The sequence below is a fragment of the Acanthaster planci genome, linkage group LG09, assembly GCF_054643075.1.
Source record: "Acanthaster planci isolate LZ-2023a linkage group LG09, COTS_SCS, whole genome shotgun sequence".
Taxonomy (NCBI): domain Eukaryota; kingdom Metazoa; phylum Echinodermata; class Asteroidea; order Valvatida; family Acanthasteridae; genus Acanthaster; species Acanthaster planci.
Window position 1 is genome coordinate 15,501,296 of NC_141785.1, and position 22,153 is coordinate 15,523,448.

Below are 22,153 nucleotides of genomic sequence, written 5' to 3' on the forward strand. Positions count from 1 at the left end.
TGGGTCTGGTGCATACAAAGTGGTCGGCGTTCAAAGAACTTTGGGTGGCGATCGCAGGCGTTGCCCAAAAGCACCTAATCACGGGTGGTTTAAATGAGCAACAGAGAATCTGTGGGTATCATGCCATATCCATGTGTGAACATGCTGGACACGGGAGGACGCTTTTTTAAATAAACAACCGGCCGGTAAAGATTTATAATTTTGTGTTGATATTCTTACAAGCTTCTATGTTTCAGGTTTCAATTTTGTGCATAACAATTCCCTTCCCAGCATTCTTTGCTTCGCCATTGGCCATGCATTTTAAGCAACTTTCATAAACGTAAAACTGGAAATTAAATCGACCTGTTAAAATATCGATGTCGTACTATTCCTCTTGGATATTGTGAAAGTGTGCGCGTCAAGTTGTACAGGGTATTATACCCCTTTGTATTTGGTCCTATACTCGGACCCAGCTGTTCACGCATGCTCTATTTCCAATACGTTTTCAGGGTTGAAGAATCACGCGTTTTGCGCTGATTGTGCTAATATTCATAACATCACCTTTAAGCTCGCGCCGACCCCAACAGCAAACTTAATTTAAAATAGCAATGCGTGTTTGCTTTTGATACGATAAGGCATTAGACGCTTATTTTTAGCTCACTAATGAATGACAAGAAAATCAAAAGAACGAAATTTGTCAGAACGCAACAGTCGTCATGCATGCAAGGTGAGGATTGGACGTTTTGAGCCTGATCAATATCGAGTGCGCTAACTACTAAAGGAACCGTGGTGTCTTGTGGATACCCGGGAGCATCATCGCAGACGTCGAAACGAATGTTTGAGTACTAGTTTGATGAGCATAGCAACTCTCGTGGCAGACCTCAAGAGGTGAGGAGGCGCAGAGAGCCCATGCGGATTGCATTACTCCTGCACTATCCAGAAACCATCACAGAGTGCCTAGCGTTTCTCCTGGGATGGCTTTTGACTGGCAACTGTACGAGGATTTCTCTTGGAAGATCTACAGCGGCTTGGCGGCTGTCGTCTGTCTCTGCGTCTATGCGTTCCGTCGGTGGAATGCCCCGACGTTCTATCGGGGCACAGCGTCACTGACCGGCAAGACTGTGATTGTGACGGGTGAGGAGACATGTTGGCGGATTGTTTGCTCTATTGTACCCTTTTGGTCTGATAAAGGACCCCCGTCTGAAATGTGAAACAAGAATTTCAGCCATTAGACAATGAAAATAACTTTCTCCTTTATTTCGACCGCTTAAACCTGATATGTTTGAAGTGAAACTTCTTGCAGGTTTTTCCGAAGTAAATGCATTTCTTCCATTCGTGGGTCGCAAGGGCTGAGGTATGAAGTCTTCAAAATTAGGACCTCTTATGGAACATGTACTTTTCATTTCCCTCATGTTTTCAGTCGCGTTTTTGTGATCATTTTAAAGATATTTCGTGTTGTTTTGAGAACTCATTATGCGTCTTTCCGCGGACAAATACAAATCTGGGAAGCTGTATATGAAGAATACGATTCGCGCTACCCCGTAACATGCTCGTCGATATGGCGATGTAGGCTGTTTGTCACTCCAGAATTCAATACGTCACCTTGAAAAATAAAACACATTAAGCGTGACTTCAGCTACAATTTTTCATAGAATTGAACGGGGCATCAGTATGACAATTTTGGAGGTTTTTAATTTTTTTCCCCTGCTTGCTTTCACAGGTTCCAACACTGGCATAGGCTACGAGTCGGCGCTGAACTTCGCCCGGCGCGGCGGCCGGGTCATTCTGGCCTGCCGCAACCGGGCCAAGGGCGAGGAGGCGGCCGCTAAGATCAGGCAGCTCACGGGCAACGAGCAGGTGGTGTTCCGTCTGCTAGACAACGCCTGCCAGAAATCCGTGCGAGAGTTCGCAAAGGTGATACTCAGGGAAGAGGCGCAGCTCGATATACTGGTGCACAACGCCGGTACGTATGGAAGAGTTCGTGGTGGGGTTTGTCCCTCAGGTTCAGTCAGGATGATCATTTCTCTTTTTACGAGTCATGTCATAATCTCCCCTGCAGTGGCCGACTACTATAGGATTACAGAAATCTCAGGCAGCTGAAGAAATATACTACATAAAAAAGCAAAACAAAAACACGACTGTCTTTAAAAGTGATACGGCAAAATGCAAGTTTGGAAGTAAAGAGTGACATTTCGGCAAACTTTGGCCATCCGTACCAGAGAGCTGTCTATTTGACGGATTCGCAAGCTTGGGATGTTTTTCTCTTTTCCGATGGATAATAAACTGTTATCTCGTGTGTACTGCATATTCATAAATTGCGGAACAGATCACAAGCGCAAAACTTCTGCACTTCTGGGAATCTGCAATTTAATGTCACAGAGTCTCTAACCAGTTACAATTTGTCCCCCTTTCTTAGGCGTGTCCCGTTGCCATAGCGACGAGAAGACGGAATCCGGCTACGACCTTCAGTTCGGCATCAACCACCTCAACCCATTCCTCCTGACCCAGCTCCTCTTGCCGCTGCTGCGGAAGACCGCGCCCAGCCGGGTCCTGGTGGTCTCCTCCGTCGCCCACAAGATGGTCCAGAGGCTGTGCTACCTGAACACCAAGCAGGCCTGGGAGGAGACGATCGCCTACAGCACCTGCAAGCTGTGCAACATCCTCTTCGCTGCAGAGCTGGCCCGTCGGCTGAAGGGCACCGGCGTGACGGCTTACTCGCTCCACCCGGGCATGGTCGACACGCGCATCCTGCATCCACGCTCCAGCAGGTTCCACGGAAGGCTGCTTCTCCTTTTTTGCCGAAACGTCTTGAGGTATTTTCGTGCCAGTATTTCTAGCTCTGTTAATGTTTCTGACTGTCCTGTAATAACGATGTAAAGCCTCTAGCATTTTGCTTCTGACAATTTTATTTTCTTTTGGGGATTAAATATTGCACTTTATCCTTTTCAATAGTGAGCGCGTGACCTTTTTACACCGGGTGAAGCTCTTTTTTTGCTCTCTCTTCAGACCGTTCTGCATTTCACTGGAGGCCAGCGTCCAGACGACTCTGTACTGTGCCCTGGATCCGTCCGTTACGCAGCACTCGGGTCGCTATTTTGCCGACTGTAGGCTGGCCAAGGAGAGCAAGCTGGCCCGGGATGAGAAGATCGCCTCGCAGCTGTGGGACCTAAGCTGCAAGCTGACGGGTACTGAGAACTACTGATGTGCTGGTTGACGAGTGTGACTGGAAGTCATTGGCATCGTTGATTTTGGATCAAGGAAGGGCATGCACTCTGCAGTTGAGATTGAAATGAAAAACAGATGTCATGTAGAAATTTCATTGTAGGCCTACATTGTTGAACATTTCACAGTTATTTCTCCTGATAAAAATTGAGAGTGCACAGTTTCTTTCGTGCATGCAGTATTGGATCTCTGTAGATGGCAAGAATGTAGAATCTTCTAATTGGTTGGGTCACGTGACCTCGCATATATATATATATATCCACATTTTAGAGTACCCATAATTTTATGAATGCATCAAATTGAAGCCACATATTTACTTCCTGTCTCCGTTTCTCGTACAACTGTGAGAGTTCTAGTGCTGTATCCAGAACACAACCCCGCTAATGCCTATCATTTCGGAGGCGTTAGAGTGGTTGGAGTATCTTTCAAGAATTCGTTTGAGTTGGGTTCAACCTCGGTCCTTTACATTTTATACATATATCCTCGGTTCTTTGAAAATATGCAGAGCAGCTGACAACACACAGGTCAGGGTTACCTCATAGAAGTTACTCGAACGCACCCAGTAAGAGTAACAGGAAACATGATTCTTTCTAGAAACGGCAAGAGATTTCCTTAGCTGAACGGGGTCCAGTGTATGTAATTAAGCACAATGATCACACTCTTCGGATTCGACTTATCAGAAAGTCAACGCAACCTTTATCGCATAGTGTAAAGTTCCAGTCCAATATCACCGCACTGTAATTACGCAAATGGACAATCTGAGTTGGGCATGGCAGATAACACAATAGCACAGCATGACTTCGAAACGACGACCTACCTAAGGCTGACTCTTTCTTTTGGAGGGGGAAGCATCAACATGCGGGCCAGTGTACCCATCTAATGTTGCATCAACCAGTGTTATTCGAGAATTAATGTTGGAATACATATTTTCTTCAGGGACTTTTGAAGAAGATAAGACAAGGCTCTTTCATGACAGTTTTCAAACGAAGACATCAAAGAAATTGATCTTCAGAGGAATATTTAGATAATCTTTACTCTACCCCAAACCGTTTTGTATAAGTGTACATAAGAAAAAATGGGTATTTGAGATAAAGGAAAAGCACTTTCCGTGGGTGAGAGTGTAAATAAATTTCAAATCTGAGATAATTTCAGCAAACTGTAGCCTTATACGTAGCATTTAATTACATGTACGTGATTTGCACTACCTTTAGACTGCCACCAAGCTTATTGGCTGTTCGTGTAAATAACTTTCTAGCTAAAATATCTGAATTTACATCGACTATTCATGTTAATGTAATGACAGGCCATCTATTAAGGAGGTCCGCTTAAATTATTAGTTTAAGGGCGCCAAGGCAAAGGAAGAGCGGCAGGAAGAGTCCAAATGTAACTCTCTCAATTATACAGAGTTTTATCTAGGTTTGATCACAGTTAATTACAATTCAAATCCTTTATTCCTAAAATTCCTATAATCCCCCCCCATCCCTAAAATTACCCCGAATACCAGGCTGATGTGCGACCGTGGACTTGGCCTTCCAGACAGCACCTAATAATGAACAGTGTATGGAGTAAAGATCGAAAGCCTAGTGCAAATCTTATGAGTCGCTACACAAACAGCCTAAGTGCAATATGAGTAGTGGACAATATCACTTGTACATGTACGCTTCACGTGAAACTTTTACAATCAAGACGGGAAATTTTCACTCCAAATCACTCATTCTGCGTTCTGCTATGACCCCAATAATCATCAAGTCGGGTCACATACTATGGAATCATAGATTGCGAAGGTGAAAAGACTGTAAAGCAGCTACTACAATGCAAATGAGTTCGGTACAAATTTCAAAATATCAAGTTAACAAAGTTAACTAATGCAGTCATCAGTTCAGATAACACCTGAAACAAAAACAATTCAGCGTCTGACGGCACGGATTGCAATTTACAATGTCTGGTCATTGGAACCACAGGGCTTACTTTCAAGTTCAGAACAAACAATTGTTTCAAAAGTTAATTTGATACCATATAGAAAGGCAAAATGAATATCATAAACGTGAATGGGCAGTGTAATTGAAGCTCGGTAAGTGGTGTAAAAATACAAGTGGCTTCTGTGTAATGCATTGAGCAAAGCTCACTATTTTTCAATATGAACTTGAACTGCAGCCATATTTATCAACAAAAAGGTCATGCTACATTTGACCTCAACAAGTATAAACCTTGAACTAAGTTGTTCACCAGTAACTGCACAAAGGCACTATCCCGCCAAAGCAGGCAAAATCCACTGTTCAACACCATTAAACAACTTTACACAAGGTCTGGGGCTTATTAGACATGTACCATAAATAACAAAAATCATCTAAGTTAAAGCATTAGGCCAGCGACCAATGGCATATTTTACAAAGATTTGATCGCTGCGGGTATATATCATTTTCGGTCAGTTGAGTTACTCCATGCAGAAATGAGATTGCCATCAATACGCTCTCTGTGCATGTTTGCATTTTATGCGATCAATTTGGGATCGACTGATAACTGAAAGAGGCCACATTTGAGGTTTTCTCAGGCCCATCGACATCTGAAGATGAACTGTAATCTACATCACTTTCAGTGTCATTGCCAAGCTCATTGTGTACGACTATATTTTCAACAATTTGAGATTTAAAGCTGTCCTCAATTCAAATTCAAGGGAATTATAAATCCAGTCCCAATTTAACAACAGTATAAAAAAGAAATCTTTTTCCAGATCATTTCTCACTTGCCCTTGATCATAAATCTTTTTTTCCGATTAAGTGGTGTTTCCAATGTGTAAAACAAAATCAATTGGCTTTTTTATTTCCAAAATCCTTTAAATTGAACTGAGGTTGGCGGACCGCAGAAAATTTGAATGGTTTTAAAATACAATAAACCTGAAAGTAGCTTAACATAAAGCAACAAACAACAAAAGCTTTTATTTTGCATGTTCTCTCTAAAAATCGAGTTCAACCTTAATATTTTATTTCATTTGAAATTTTCCTTGAATGCATAAAACACTTATTAGTCGCCTTCTGGCCACCTTAACCGGCCTTCCCGAACACAACTTATTTGCCATGATGTCAGTCCCCAAAAAGCAACATAACATTCTTCCTGCAGAACCTTGTGTTGTATGCAGCGCAGGCAGTAAGACATTTCATCATCCCTTGCACTCTCTACTTGGAATGTAAGACCAGCCTGGGGTGACATGGGCCACAATTAGCAGGAGGGTTTGTCTGGCGGGACTACCTTGACCCCATGCGGTCAGCCGAAGCGGGATGTACCCCTACGCGGGTAACAAGGGACACGGAGAATGGCCTGAATAACCGCAGATAGGACAGAGATAAAAATGTTTAGTGTTCAAGTTATTTTCAATGGGCACTCATTCTGTATTGTGATTTTGAGGAATACACGATCAGAGTTGGAATTGGAAGTTAAATTAATGTGACAAATGTTGGTTCATAAAATGGGAGATATTTGTGTTAATTAAACAAAAGATGTCGCTGCGATGTTTATCTTTTATCATGCCATGATTACACAAACGCTTTATCGGTCAGTTTCCAACGAATCACTAGCTAGTTTCCTCGTGTGTAGTTTCCTTGTCACGTAAATGCTAGCCTGAAACTCTGGAAACTGGTCTCCACGTTTCCGGAATCCATTTCTGAGGGACTTTGCTCGACAGATTAACGAAGAAGAGAAACGATTAGATATTCTTGTAAACAATGCAGGTATTCTGTTTTTCTGTGTTTTATTTAGTGTACGCTTTGAAAATCCAGCGTTGGGCAACGCAAGTTACTATGGCCAACCATGACAGAACGTTGAAGCAGACCGTACGCATCCTTCAAGAATTCTCCCATGATATAACATGTACATGTGCATAAACCCTTTTCTGCTTGAAAAGTTTGACATCTCGCGTATCAGGTATCGCCTTTGCCTTGAATGGATCCACTACTGCGGACAATAAGATGCATTTCATAATTTTGTTTTTTGATATGAGGCATTTTAACACTTCGAGGTTGATTCTTTTGGTTTTGTGCTCATGGCCAGCCTTGCTTATGCCAACCACTGTTTGGCAAAACCGCGCTCATGAAGTAGGCCTAATCAAAAGCAAGGTCTATGGGGCGCTATCACTGACCCACGTGACACAACGTACAAGCGCCATTGTAGTCGAAGCCTAGACCGAGGTATTTCAGTACACGTAAACGTACAGGGTGTCCACATAAAAAGTATACCGAGATAAAAAATTACTGCAATGGCAAGATTATTTTATATGTGGGAAAGAAAAATGTATCTCTAGAGAGGGCGGAATGTCCTCTTTGCAATGGTAAACAGCTTGTGATGTTGTTGACAAAGATAAGTGAACAAACTAGACTTTCTAGAGATATATTTCTCTTTCCCATATATGAAGTAGTTTTGCCATTTCAATATTTTTGTATTTACCTCTCTTAAAGCCATATCACCCTGTGGGAACTTACTTAAAAAGGGACACAATCAAGCATTCGCACCAGACGAGGGGCGGGAGACGCCCAAAAATTCGTATTTAAGTAAGTTCCCACAGGGTGATATGGCTTTAACTTTTAAGAGAGGTAAATAAGTTGTCAGGAAAATCAAGTACAAGGTCAGGAACATCATAAAGTGTGTCGATATTAATTTGTTTTTCTATCTCGGTATACTATTTATGTGGAGACCCTGTATATTAACCGGAAATTGGGCAAGCCTTTAAAGTCCTGTGAAAGGCAAAGATATGACAAAACGCACCCCGTACTTCACCAGAAGGATATAAAACAACTGTATAGGCAGCATGGGTGTAAATCCCAAGGGATTGGGGTTTATATATCCCCCCACACACACCCACCCACACTTGTTGAGGTTTGAGCAAAAAATTAAAGCGGATTTGGAAGAATTGTTCAGACTGTAAGTTCCATCGACTAAAAACAAAGAGCCATAAACATGCCATCCTCAATACATAATCACAGATTTATATCAATATCATGTACATCAACCTCTATAAATTATAGAGTAATATGGTGTCACCCCCTCCCAATTTTTAAATTTTCATGGCCGGCTAGTCATCCCCCACCTTTCCCCGTCTATACCCCCCCCCCCATTTCTAGCGCAAATTTACGCCACTAATAGACAGAAGTACTACTGATGACCTTTTACGAATGTCAGCAATTGCGCAGCCCAGAGCTGTACACAGAGAGTTGCGCCAGCTCTGGACTTTGGAACCAAAATGGCTGTTCATTAATATAGGTATGCAGCACAGCAAGTTGCTCTTGGGTACTAATTGTCCTTGTGCAATGACTCATGATCCACCATTTTTGGTTACAATAAACACCTCTGCCTGAGCCATATGAAGAGCGCCGTCTGTTGTCTAATACATTTATGCATATGACCACTTTAAACATTGCCTCCATTAAACAGATGCATAAGGACCTTAGCGGGGGGTTAAAATGAAATATTTGGATTCCTGCCTCGTGCAGCATGGTACAGTGACGTACTGGCATGCATGTTTTTTCACAAGCATGCTGATGAAAGACGTATTCATCGGAAATAAAAGCTGCAGTTTTTAACATCAAAGCCTCTTGATGAATGTTGAATTTTCTTTTCCTCTGAGAAAGTAATTGTTTATGAAACTGATGAACACGTGCAAGTTGCAACCGATTCCCGTGTAAATTTAAGGTCTACCTTTGTGCATTGGGCGTGCGCATTAATTCATATGCTAGAAAAAAATCCCACTATCTCTTCCTACCATCCCACGGGGAGGCCAATGTGGAACTGGTATTTTTGTCTGGAGGGGGTTAGGCGTGGGCGTGTCCAGGATCTCCCTTGAGGAGTTCTGCCGGGGAAGGCAAAGCATTTATCACCAGCAAACTTAATCATTAACAGTGGAACGGAGTCAATTCTGACGTACTTTCAAAGGATGAAAAGTATGCCATGGGGGGGGGGACACGGACAAAGGTCAAGCTAAAAAAGGGGGAGGGGACAATAGGAAAAATCCCTGCAAGCCGCCAATGATGGCCTGCCAAAATATCACGGAAGACCTTTAAGAAACATTAAGTAGGCCTAGATGCATCTTATCAGTTGACTGCATGCCCGCCACACCCTTCCCCATTTTCTCCTCTTTTTCCCGCAACAAGTCCCATAGAACCTGTGCAAAATAGAGGCAGACCTGCATATATATTGCCCCATGGCACTTCTGATCTGTTTGTCCTTGTCACTCGACTTTGGTTAGTGGCCCCAGATTTACTGTGATAATGCACGTTATGTATATTTTTGTCGAGCACAATGGAAGACGCTTACCACGACGAGTAAAGTGTCCTTTATAGCACACCATCTTTTACTGCACAATACGCAGTTATTCAAATTTCATGCATGACAGGCCCTGTCAACTCCATCGCGGGTTGAAAATCACGCACGAATCTATGGTTATGTGGCTGCAGACACTTCGCATCAATTTGTAATAGTCCTGTGTCGTGATGACGAATATGTCGGGGGGGGGGGTCGTCTCGTGCCTCGAGTGCCAAAATTGGCCCACGTACCATGTATGGTACGTAAGAGTTACACTCGATCCAAAGAAAGTATCTCAGTATTTCCAGTTTTGTAAGATTAATGATCTCCCAAAGATTTAAATCGATGTGATTTACTCAAAACAACTGCCTTTTGTGAATGGAGACAATCGCATATGCTTCTGATATAGGAGAGTATAAAGTGGTGACCCCATTCGGTCCAACAATGCACGGCAGAAAACAAAGAGAACATCCGTAAATAGGTCTGTTGCAAGCCACGGCCAAGTGCATGTGTAATCCAGACACGGCCACATCTACCCTTGCACTTAAACTGCACCTAAAATGGTGTCTGTGCGGGCCTTCCTGCGATACTCGGTCCCAATTGTTGTGGCCCTGTACGGCGTGTATTACTGGTACATGTTTTCCAGTCGCAAATACTTTACGGGCGATGTCACGCTAGAAGGAAAGACGGCAATTGTAACAGGTATGCTGCTCCTCTTTCTAAATAAAATTTGTACCCATGGCTGAATTAACTTATACAGCCCCATCGCTATAGCATCGAGCGTCAGGGGCCGGTAGCAGCAATGGGGCACATCGGAAGAACAATGCGTAAAAGCCAGAGTTTCTCTTAGGAAAGAGATCGCTGAGCAGCAAAGTTCTTGGCGGAAGCAAGCCATAGTTCCTTCTTTTCGGAGTGCTTTAAGAGAGGGTAAATTTATGACCGAGTTCTTCGGGATAATTTGTGTACTGTGATCCCAGGATAGTACGTGGGGCTCGTTTCTTTACTTTTTTTTTTTTAGCTTAGATGATTAGTCCTTGGTGATACCTAAGTTCTACACAGGAGCTGCGTAACATAAGTGTTGATCGTGAGGAAGTCAATTTGCGGGAGAGCAAAATTTTACAGGAGGCCTAATATAGAGAGCTTGCGATCGGTATCCTTCAAGATTTCCAATACATGAGAATTCCACAAGTCATTTTGAATATGCGCACATTTAGATAAAGACATCAATCCCCATGATCAATGGGCAGGGGAGGTGGTGGATTTCGTGCAAAGAAAAACTCCGTGGTCTGACATTTCTTTGGATTCAGACTCATTGTGTTAGCACGTGACCAATCACAGGGGTCGTCGACGGATCGCTGCCCACGCTCTGTACGAGTGTGAAGTCGCCCTCGTACTTGATAGCTAGCAGGGAAATCTCATCGACCGAGGTTCTCGCAAGCATCGTTGATCATAGCCAGATAGATCGCCGGACTAAGCGTTGTTCCTTGAGGTGCACGGCCATTGGGTATTGTCCATCCAGAGAGAGGTTGTCTGTAGCGGATACTGTTGTCTGTTACTAAGGAAATCAGCCATTAATTCTACCACACTCGGTGTTAAATATCATGATGATAAACATGCAGTGCTCTGAAAACTATGCGAGAACACACTGACGTGATCAAGATTCGGCCTCTGTCAAGTTCAATTAATGTGAAGGTAGTCTGGTTCTCAGACCTGACAGCTTCTTGACGTTTATAACTGTCATACAGTCACAGTCGAAAAAACAGGCCGCTGTTGGAATGAAGGGCATCTGCACGCAGGCGAATGATAATGCAGAGGTACACGACTGTAAAAAGGGTCTTTTGTTGTAGACAAATCCGAGGAGACGCCATTCCTGTAGGGTCATTACGCTCGCGCTTATGTCTTAACGTGAGCGTGGCAAATCACGACACACGGTTGGTCGGAGAGGAAGGTAACGCGCGTGTACCACCTGCATGCGAACAAGATGCCCTTGCGATGTCTACCCGGTTCGTAAGTGACTTCACTATACACGCGCACGCACCATTGATTGTAAGCTTCCATTGGATGAGCAGTCAAGTTGGGCGTTAACTTCCAGTTCCGTGGTTCCATGTATCTCTTGTGGTTTAAACTGAAGTGAGGTCACACTTACGAATCGGATAGATTTGGTGTTTGGCTGGTTTTAATAAATTTCTGTTTGGTTAAATCGAGTGCTGACACTTGGCACAGGCTGCGGAAAAGACTGTTTGTGACAACATTCGGCAAAACCCAAGGGTTGAGCTAAAGTCTGGGGCTTTATACACGCTGTTTGAAGGAAGGAAAAGGAGATAGACAAATCACTCGATTATCATTATTTAAGATCAAAACAAAACAAAAAGGCGAAGAAACCCAAGCTGGTGGGGAGGGGGAGTTAAACAAGATCGAACTTAAGTAGTGGGGGGGGGACTATTGGGTACACTTTGACCTTGAAATATGAAAAGGTCACGTATGATAAATATGAATGAGGATAGGGTGAAACCTTGAGTACAATTTGACCTTGGGTAGGGGTATAACAATGGAGTAGGGGTAGAAATATGGTACGAATTGACCTTGACTGTAGAGGGAGAATATGAACATAGTGGGTTAAAAACTTTGGGTACAATTTGACCTTGCTGATAATAAAAAATAATGGATGAGTCATACAGTGTGTGATGGTATACGGACTGGCCCGCCAGGCAATCCTAAGGGGTAATAAGGAGTAGGAAGCGATAATCCCTATACAATAGACAGCTCGTGCCGCCGGTTAATGAGAGAGATAATCTCTAGATAATAGACTGTACGTAGTGGCTGAGCTGTGTCGGCGGACTATTGTGTTAATGATTACATTGTGTATGTTGGAAGTGAGCGTTGGTCTGACTTAACCTTTGGACACTAAAGAAGAGAGGGCGCCCACATGCTAGCGGTCTTTGGGTTTGGCTTACTGTGGCTACCGAGATTCGATCGATACGGGAAGAAGACTCTAGTGTCCCTAGCTGAATTTTTAATCCTTTGAACTAGAGTGTTTTACGTCTCGTTACCCTGTACATGTATACGTTTCACAAATTCAGTCACAGCGGAGCATTACTGTTGTTCGTTATTGCGGAACCTAAATGTAAAATACAGCATTATATAAAATTAAGAGTTCTGGGGGTGGCATGACGTCAGTTGGGATTTTTAATACGTAGCAAAGGGGTAAATTTATTCGTCGTGCTGTGGAATATTGTGCAGAAGTTCCGGCCAATATCCGACCTGAAAATTATCATTCGATAGTCATACCGATAAGTATAACACAAAACAAATTCAATGGACTTCACATATTGGTTTCTGGTAGGTTGGTACTGGTACCGTTTTATTTCCCGTTGTTCATCATTGATTTTTTTTACAATAATTATCTTAGTAATTTTAAGAATTACTACAAAGGTGATTACCGGAAGTTTGTTAACTTTGAAATCAGGGTTATTACATGTATTCATTATTTTTGGAACAATTTGTCTCTACAGACTGTTATCTTTTAGGCATGCTCCTCTTCGTCATGAAACAGTCCGGCAAATTTTTCAGCATGTTTAGGCAAAACTCTATTCAAGGCTTTGTTGACGTCCATGCCTTTATCAAGTTTTCCATCGAGATCATCCACAATGTCCTTGTGAGTTTCATTTTCCCTCAAATATAGGTAACTTGACAGGAACTCCTTATAGTTGTCGAAAAAGTCTTGTTTGACGGCCCAGAGGGTCTTTCTGTTTGCCTTCTGCCTGGCTTGATCTTCATCCATGCCTTCGTTGACGTACTTGTCATATTTTTCATCCCTCATTTCCCTATGTGTTTCTCTAGCTTCAGTCAGCCAATCTTGGTAGGCGGCATTGTCTTCCAAATCTGAACTGTCTTCATCCGAGGTTTCGTCATCGATCTCCTCAACAGAATCCGAGTTTTCGTCAGCTTCATTCATGTCTGATTCCTCCTCACCATGGATATTTTCCATGTGCCTCTCTAGATTAAACTTCCGTCCGAAGCATTTGTCACACTGGTGACAAGCATATGGCTTGGCTGTATAAATACCATTCATGTTGACTCTGCGAAGGATGACCTTTAAATGACACGAAACAAGTAAAAGCGTTCCATATATCCTAAATATACACGTATTTACTACTTCTGATTTGCATATTTCATTGTTTATTTTTTTATTGTTTTATTGTTCAAATTGGTCTTTTTATCGCTCAAACTACTCTATGCATTGCTCGTTTACTCGTTTTATTACTCTTTTACTCTTTTCATTGTTCAAATTGTTCTTTTTATCGTTCAAATTGATTTTTGGTTTTTTTTTTTAGGTGTAAATTGATCTTTTCATTGTTAAAATATATTCTTTTCATTGCTCAATCGGATCTCCTATTTTTATTGTTCAAAACAAATTTCATATTTTTCAATTGGTCTCTTTATTGCAGAGGGAAGAAAACGCCAAGCCTACACAGTCCAATGAGATTACCAATGAGATTTGAGCAATGAAAATGAAAAACACCTAAAAAAAAAAACAAAAATCAATTTGAACGATAAAAAGAACAATTTGAACAATGAAAAGAGTAAAAGAGTAATAAAACGAGTAAACGAGCAATGCATAGAGTAGTTTGAGCGATAAAAAGACCAATTTGAACAATAAAACAATAAAAAAATAAACAATGAAATATGCAAATCAGAAGTAGTAAATACGTGTATATTTAGGATATATGGAACGCTTTTACTTGTTTCGTGTCATTTAAAGGTCATCCTTCGCAGAGTCAACATGAATGGTATTTATACAGCCAAGCCATATGCTTGTCACCAGTGTGACAAATGCTTCGGACGGAAGTTTAATCTAGAGAGGCACATGGAAAATATCCATGGTGAGGAGGAATCAGACATGAATGAAGCTGACGAAAACTCGGATTCTGTTGAGGAGATCGATGACGAAACCTCGGATGAAGACAGTTCAGATTTGGAAGACAATGCCGCCTACCAAGATTGGCTGACTGAAGCTAGAGAAACACATAGGGAAATGAGGGATGAAAAATATGACAAGTACGTCAACGAAGGCATGGATGAAGATCAAGCCAGGCAGAAGGCAAACAGAAAGACCCTCTGGGCCGTCAAACAAGACTTTTTCGACAACTATAAGGAGTTCCTGTCAAGTTACCTATATTTGAGGGAAAATGAAACTCACAAGGACATTGTGGATGATCTCGATGGAAAACTTGATAAAGGCATGGACGTCAACAAAGCCTTGAATAGAGTTTTGCCTAAACATGCTGAAAAATTTGCCGGACTGTTTCATGACGAAGAGGAGCATGCCTAAAAGATAACAGTCTGTAGAGACAAATTGTTCCAAAAATAATGAATACATGTAATAACCCTGATTTCAAAGTTAACAAACTTCCGGTAATCACCTTTGTAGTAATTCTTAAAATTACTAAGATAATTATTGTAAAAAAAATCAATGATGAACAACGGGAAATAAAACGGTACCAGTACCAACCTACCAGAAACCAATATGTGAAGTCCATTGAATTTGTTTTGTGTTATACTTATCGGTATGACTATCGAATGATAATTTTCAGGTCGGATATTGGCCGGAACTTCTGCACAATATTCCACAGCACGACGAATAAATTTACCCCTTTGCTACGTATTAAAAATCCCAACTGACGTCATGCCACCCCCAGAACTCTTAATTTTATATAATGCTGTATTTTACATTTAGGTTCCGCAATAACGAACAACAGTAATGCTCCGCTGTGACTGAATTTGTGAAACGTATACATGTACAGGGTAACGAGACGTAAAACACTCTAGTTCAAAGGATTAAAAATTCAGCTAGGGACACTAGAGTCTTCTTCCCGTATCGATCGAATCTCGGTAGCCACAGTAAGCCAAACCCAAAGACCGCTAGCATGTGGGCGCCCTCTCTTCTTTAGTGTCCAAAGGTTAAGTCAGACCAACGCTCACTTCCAACATACACAATGTAATCATTAACACAATAGTCCGCCGACACAGCTCAGCCACTACGTACAGTCTATTATCTAGAGATTATCTCTCTCATTAACCGGCGGCACGAGCTGTCTATTGTATAGGGATTATCGCTTCCTACTCCTTATTACCCCTTAGGATTGCCTGGCGGGCCAGTCCGTATACCATCACACACTGTATGACTCATCCATTATTTTTTATTATCAGCAAGGTCAAATTGTACCCAAAGTTTTTAACCCACTATGTTCATATTCTCCCTCTACAGTCAAGGTCAATTCGTACCATATTTCTACCCCTACTCCATTGTTATACCCCTACCCAAGGTCAAATTGTACTCAAGGTTTCACCCTATCCTCATTCATATTTATCATACGTGACCTTTTCATATTTCAAGGTCAAAGTGTACCCAATAGTCCCCCCCCACTACTAACTTAAACAACAATCTGCGTCATGTTTGAAAAAACGCAATAAAACCCGTTTTCCATATTATTACGCATCGCTCTGATCGGCGTCTCGATATGGTAACAAGACTGTCGTAAGGGATGGTAACTATTTGAAGTTTGCTTAACGTCATTTCTAGTTTCCCTCTATGATGACTTGAAAATTGTCTACTCAAGGAGGAAATGCAGGTATAGGCAGGGTGACAGCCTTTGACTTTGCCCAGCGAGGCGCCCGGGTCATCCTGGCCTGTCGCAATCTCCAGAAGGCCCTGGATGCCGCCGAAGATATCAAGTCACGCACGGGGAACTCGAAGGTTGTGGTGCGCCACCTGGATCTAGCCAGCCTGCAGTCCGTCCGGATGTTCGCAAGCAAGATCATCGAAAGTGAAGACAGACTGGACATACTCATAAACAATGCAGGTTATTCACCATCTGTGCCCGGATTTATTTGTTCCTGTTTGCTTGATTTGTTTTAAAGTTATAGGATGTGACTTTATTCATTTGTTTATTTAATAATAGGACCGTATCCAATTGATATTTTGATGGCAATTGGTATTTTACATGCAAAATGTTTACATGCAGGGGTTGCACAAGAGCAGGCACCTGGTGTTTCAACAACTTCGGACAACTTTGATTTTGTCTTCGGTGTCAACCACTTCGGCCACTTTCTCCTCACCAACCTCCTCCTGGACCTGCTGAGGAAAAGCGCCCCCAGCAGGGTAATCACCGTCTCGTCCGTGCTGCACGCCTACTCACCTGGCCTGAACCTGACGAGGGCGGACCCGGATGTGGCCGGTTTCTTGTATCCCCACCTGAAAGCCTACAACCCCAGCAAGCTGGCCAACGTGCTCTTCGCCCGGGAGTTGGCGAGACGTGGGGCTTCCAATGGAGTGGTGTCTGCCTCTCTCCACCCTGGTGTCGTCTTCACGTCCCTTTACAAGACTCACATGTTGGCCGAATCTAGATTTAAAGCTGTTATGTACTACGTATTTTCTCCTTTGATGTGGTAATTGTTTTAATGATTGCCCCGTCTTACTATAGTGCAGATTATACGGTTACCCATCACATAATGTTCTATTCATGGTACAATGAGAAACAGTCTGGTATATAATTTTATTGCCGATAAAACCGATAAGTAATCGGTTGAACTATACTCACTAGGTAGTCGTATTTTCCCAGGTTGCTCTTCATTGATGAGGAGGCTGGTGCCCAGACCACCCTCCACTGCGCCTTAGACGACTCGATTCCAGACCTCTCAGGGAGCTACTTTGACAACTGTCAGGAGACACCACCTTCAGCACTCGCTCTAGACGATGACCTGGCCCGGAGATTGTGGGAAGTCAGCTGCAAAGCAACTGGACTGAACTGTTAAAAAAGTCTTCTGGTATTGCGGGATGTGCAAAGGTATAGCTTTTATTCTTCAATAACCAAAACACTCCGGAATGGATTAACTTTTTCTCCTTTTGGATACAGTGCTACAACGTGGAACTGTTTTCGAAAAGGGGCAGCGTTTTTCAGTTGAACTGGACTTTCAACAAAATTTCAATCAAAGTAATACATAATTTGATTCTATATGCGTGCGAAACTAATTAGAATTGGAGTTTCGAGGACTAGGGACTCAGGTCGAACTAATTTAAATAAAGGATGCCTTTTGAATTATGTTTACATATACAAAGATTTAAGTTTACTACAAAGGAATATCAAATGACAAATAAATTTGGCCTCATTTAAATTAAAAATCACTTATATTCTCATCAAAATACTAGACTTCGGACAAGCTCCGAGTTTCCCTATGATCATGACCTAATAGTGACGGGAATCCGTTCCATGGGTTTATAACCCAAGCCTAAACTTTGCATGCAATAAGCAATAACTCTATACAGCTCTTAATTGTTTGACACGTAGACTCCGTAATGTCATGACCAGTGATTTGATAGTGATTTGGCCTTAATTGAGATGATTCGTATGTTGAAGCTTGTGCACTGGTCGCAGTTTCTGCTAGTGTCAAATTTGTCTTTTATGTAACATGTCGTTCTAGTTACTGATGTGTGATGGTGTTTTAATTCATCTATGAAAACATTTTTCTTTCTTTAAACAATTTTATGCATAAATCGGTAATAAATAATTTTACAAGTTTCCTTTCACCACAAAGTTTCCAACCTTGTTTTTGTCGATACACGTGTTAATCACTGTATTGTAGTGTGTCTGTAATTTTTTCTAATGGTAACCACACCTTTTGAAATTGTATCTCCAATGTAAATTAAGATACCCAAGGGCTCATATGTTTGAAAAATAAAAATTGTTTCTATTCTCTTTTTATTCGACATGAAATTAAGTCTCATTGGATTATATACAAGCCTATGATGACAATGCATCTATTTTTGACGTTCCATGTCCTGCTTCACTCGCATTTCGGAAGCTTAGCATTGTCTGTTGAAAGTCTCCGCCGGTATTTCCAATAAACTTTTTGTTTGACGGAGTACTCGCCAACCTGTGTTAATTTGAATGCAGTGGGGCCCGGTTTGAATCGCAACCATTTTGTCGACCACCTTGATAGATTTCCCTTGATAACCAATGCACAAAAACTAACACTGGGTACTAGACAAATAGACCTTGAAGTAGTTGACATGTGGTCGCTGATCGAACTTGGCCTTAAAAACAAACACCAGCTAGTCTAGCAACGGACTCCCCTGTTTATCTTTACCCCGTGCGTTTGCTACGGTGATCAGGAAACCGGGATCTAATTTACAAATTGCCTAAAGCCATCGATTTGCGGTACTTACATTCGGTACGTAAACCGCAGTGTTTCATTTTCTGTTATGAAATGACTTGTTTTCCTTGAAGAGCTATAAGACTATGCGACATACATCGAAGTCCGGTATTCCCGTAAATCTCGCCGACTTTTCTTTTCAAAGTAAATGTCCACGCTCTGTCGAAACATAATTTTTTTTAGACGGGAGATATAGGCCTACATATGTGGGGAAATTGGGACATGATAATTCGTGTTCGTTCAGTCTGGAATCCAAGGACGAACGAGCTGTCTATGTCGGGGGCACATATTTCATCGTTGTAGGAGAGTGTGACGTGCTTAGCTGGATATCTCTTCCTCGGTGCAAATGTCGTCATGAGATTTCAGCTTCTGGTGGACCCGATTTATCCATATTTGGATTTTCTCGCTGTGCCATATTTTCGTAAACTACTCATAGAAGTTACCTGTCACACAGTGTCCGAATTTCAGACGGGTGATACACTTGCTTTTTACTTTATCAGTGATGCGCTTCGTGTCTTGTGGAAGATTTGAACTGATGTGTTTGTGGCCACCACCAGATAGCCAGTGCGGGGCATGAGTGTAATGCCAGCGGGAAATTTACATTCTGGTATAACGCAGCCCAAGCTACTGCCCTCAGAACTGAACATGTAAATTCCGCCGGAGAGCCAACCGTGCACGGCGACGTAGACGCTGCCATCCCTGGCGCAGCACACACCGGTGGGGCCCCACGTCCCGTGCATGTCGCAAGGGATGTCTACCGAGAACACCTTGCGGCCGATGTAGTCTACCGACAGCAACCTCCTGCTCTCAAAATTGGTGTAGATGAACCGTTGACCGCGGATGGCCAAGTGAGAGTCGATCTTCTTCGCGGGGAGAGTCCGGACGAGGGACCCGTCCGGGTTGTGAATGGAAATCTCCTCCGTTTTCTCGTATCCGATCGCTATGAGGTTGCTGTCATCCACCGCCAGGCACGTCGGGGTGCTGCTCGGACCTCCGCCGGGACTGAACTTGTGGAGGAGGCGTTGCTCCCTGTTGAAGACCTTGACCAGAAGCTTGTCGAGAAGGACAAGGTGGTCGTCCTTGTTGATTGCCACGCAACTGGGATTGTCAAGACCTTTCATGCGCAGTCCTTCGGGTCTTGTGGGTGATTGTAGTTTGTGAGAAATTAAGAGTCTGTGCCCTGCGTCCGTCACAATTATTTCGTCGTTCGAGAACGCCGCAACGCAAAAGGTGCGCCGAAATTTGGTTTGTTTCTGACCAAATTTGGTAATCTGTTCCTTCAGATACCATTTCACTTGTGGGTCCCCTTCCACACGAGGTGGTACGGGCGGTGTTTGAGTTTCTAGCTCTGATGCCAGCCCACCCTTAAACAGTGGTGTGCTCAGTGACGCGTAACCGCCCTCAAAACGCAGCAAAGACAGACTACTGGGTGCCTTTTTCGGACATGTCTTGGTCAGCTCTTGGAGGTTGTGCAGAAGTTTCTGCCTGAGGTAGATTATTTCACAGCAGCTTGCTTGATCGATCAGCCGGTGGACCTCGTCCAGCTTCTGTCCAACCTCACTCATCTTTTTCTTGTTTGTTGCTAGGGCATTACCCAATACATCGGCTTTGTCTCGGTAGATCTTCTCCAACTCCTGATTGAGCTTCTCTTCAACTCCTCTAATCTTGGCAACCTCTTCATCGGCCTTTCTGGAAATTTTCCGCCCAGTGTCCTCATAGTTGGCCTCCAGATCCCGTTTAGACTTGTATATCTCTTCGATGGTAGCACGGAAATCTGTCTTGCGTTGTTCAGCGATCACAGTCAGCGACGCGACGTCCTGTTTGCATTTTTGTGAAGCCTCGGCCAGGCCCACGAGCGAGTGCTCTGGTTTGGTGTGATCCACAATGCAGCACGTCGTGCAGACCAACTCCTCGCATGTATTGCAGTAAAAGCACAGCTTCTGATCCGGGTGTGTGCGACATTTGCGAGTGTCTCTCAGCCTGCTCTTGTAGGTGATTTCTCCCGATCGGAGTTGCGCCAGGGCGTGCACTTGATGGGATTTCATCATCACCATGCGCCCGTGCGCCAGTCGACATTCTCGGCAGAGGAAATGATCACAGTCTATGCACATGGCCTCTGCTGGGTTCTCTTCCTCACACGCTTGACACGTGATCTCCGCTCCCTGATCCTCCAGAAGTTTTTCCTGAATCGTCACCTCCTCTACCAAAGCACTTAGCGTGAAATTATCGGGCAGTTCTCTGACATCGTTGGTCGTAGTCTCTCGCCTACACAGGGGACATTTCAGCGTCGAGCCGGGACGCTGCGACAGGCTCTCCCGGGCCAAAAGTTGCACAAGGCAATTGGAGCAAAAACTGTGAAGACAGTCCAGTACTTTCGGCTGACTGAAACGGTTGGTGCAGATGGAGCATTCCAGATGATCTGTACTAATTTTCTCCAATAGCGACTGGGCTGAGATGCTCTGCGCCATGTTGTCTAGCCTATAACATTGAAAAAAACCAACTACAGTTTTGTCAACACTAGACAGTATCGCCAAGCCCCCAGCATACAGGCACGGAATGCCAAACACGCGTGAATAGATCCACATGCCTGACAATAGTACTGTTGACCTGTTTTATTGAACTCGAATCATATGAAAAATCAATCACTGCACGTGGGTAAGCTGCACTCCGACCACAAAGAGTCACAATGCAAAAACACGCGTGAATAGCAAATATCTAGCAAGGATCCTTTAAACGAGAGACTGATCGCAGCAACATGGGCATTCATCACTTTGATGACAAAGAGCAGCTTTTACATGTGTCTTGTGCGCGAACTGATTAAAAATGCACCCGATGATAGCAGGTTTTGTTGGGTCGCCATTCTATATTTATCAAGCGACAAAAGTTAAGGAGAGGCAACAGTAAAGAACTTAGTCTCACGTAGATGCTCTTGGAAAAAACGCCTGCCATATACAATCATGATATTGTTTTAAAACAGTATTGCGTAAACCTCCTCGGGGTGAGGGGGTTTGTTCCCCAAATGGTGAAATGAAACAATAACATAACAAATAATTTCCCACACGTTCGTACCTGATTAATATCGGCGGGGCCTTTTACATGGTCGAATCCAGTGCTTCCTTTTGCAGAATGAAACTACACTTGCAACGATGGAGCATAAAAAACTTTGTGGCTCATTGAGAGACCAAAGTTCGTGCTGTTGTATAAATATGCTTTCGGTTCATATGGTGATGGGCTTACACTGCAAACAGCATTTAAGGAACTTTCTGACACTCGTGACGAGGAAGTGGTAAAATATTAATGCGAAAATGCATGACTGCGGACGTATTCGAATACTTCTCTGATACTTGAAAAGGTGGCTTAAATTGAATTCAATCTGACATTCTATGAACTGCAATTTTAGAAGCGAATTATTAAGAATAGTGTCAACTCACGACAAATTTAAGTTTGTTTA

General features: G+C 42.9%; 3 protein-coding genes across 3 annotated transcripts; 2 read left to right on the forward strand and 1 right to left on the reverse strand.

The window, feature by feature from the left end:
• The first annotated feature begins 662 nt into the window (after positions 1 to 662).
• Positions 663 to 4,357, forward strand: LOC110982242 (retinol dehydrogenase 12-like). The gene is made up of 4 exons (XM_022240537.2): positions 663 to 1,113; positions 1,700 to 1,942; positions 2,396 to 2,792; positions 2,986 to 4,357. Exons 1-4 carry the CDS (start codon positions 954 to 956, stop codon positions 3,179 to 3,181), a joined length of 996 nt encoding a protein of 331 aa, XP_022096229.2. The 5' UTR covers positions 663 to 953; the 3' UTR covers positions 3,182 to 4,357.
• Positions 4,358 to 9,948: 5,591 nt separating this feature from the next.
• Positions 9,949 to 18,083, forward strand: LOC110982260 (retinol dehydrogenase 13-like). The gene is made up of 4 exons (XM_022240557.2): positions 9,949 to 10,191; positions 16,110 to 16,352; positions 16,515 to 16,938; positions 17,112 to 18,083. Exons 1-4 carry the CDS (start codon positions 10,050 to 10,052, stop codon positions 17,302 to 17,304), a joined length of 1,002 nt encoding a protein of 333 aa, XP_022096249.1. The 5' UTR covers positions 9,949 to 10,049; the 3' UTR covers positions 17,305 to 18,083.
• Positions 17,320 to 21,864, reverse strand: LOC147798212 (uncharacterized). Its single transcript, XM_087141303.1, has 2 exons — positions 21,772 to 21,864; positions 17,320 to 21,180 (listed from the first exon to the last, which is right to left on the reverse strand). The coding sequence occupies exon 2, from the start codon at positions 21,168 to 21,170 to the stop codon at positions 19,191 to 19,193; it is 1,980 nt and encodes a 659-aa protein (XP_086997429.1). The 5' UTR covers positions 21,171 to 21,180; positions 21,772 to 21,864; the 3' UTR covers positions 17,320 to 19,190.
• Positions 21,865 to 22,153: the final 289 nt, after the last annotated feature.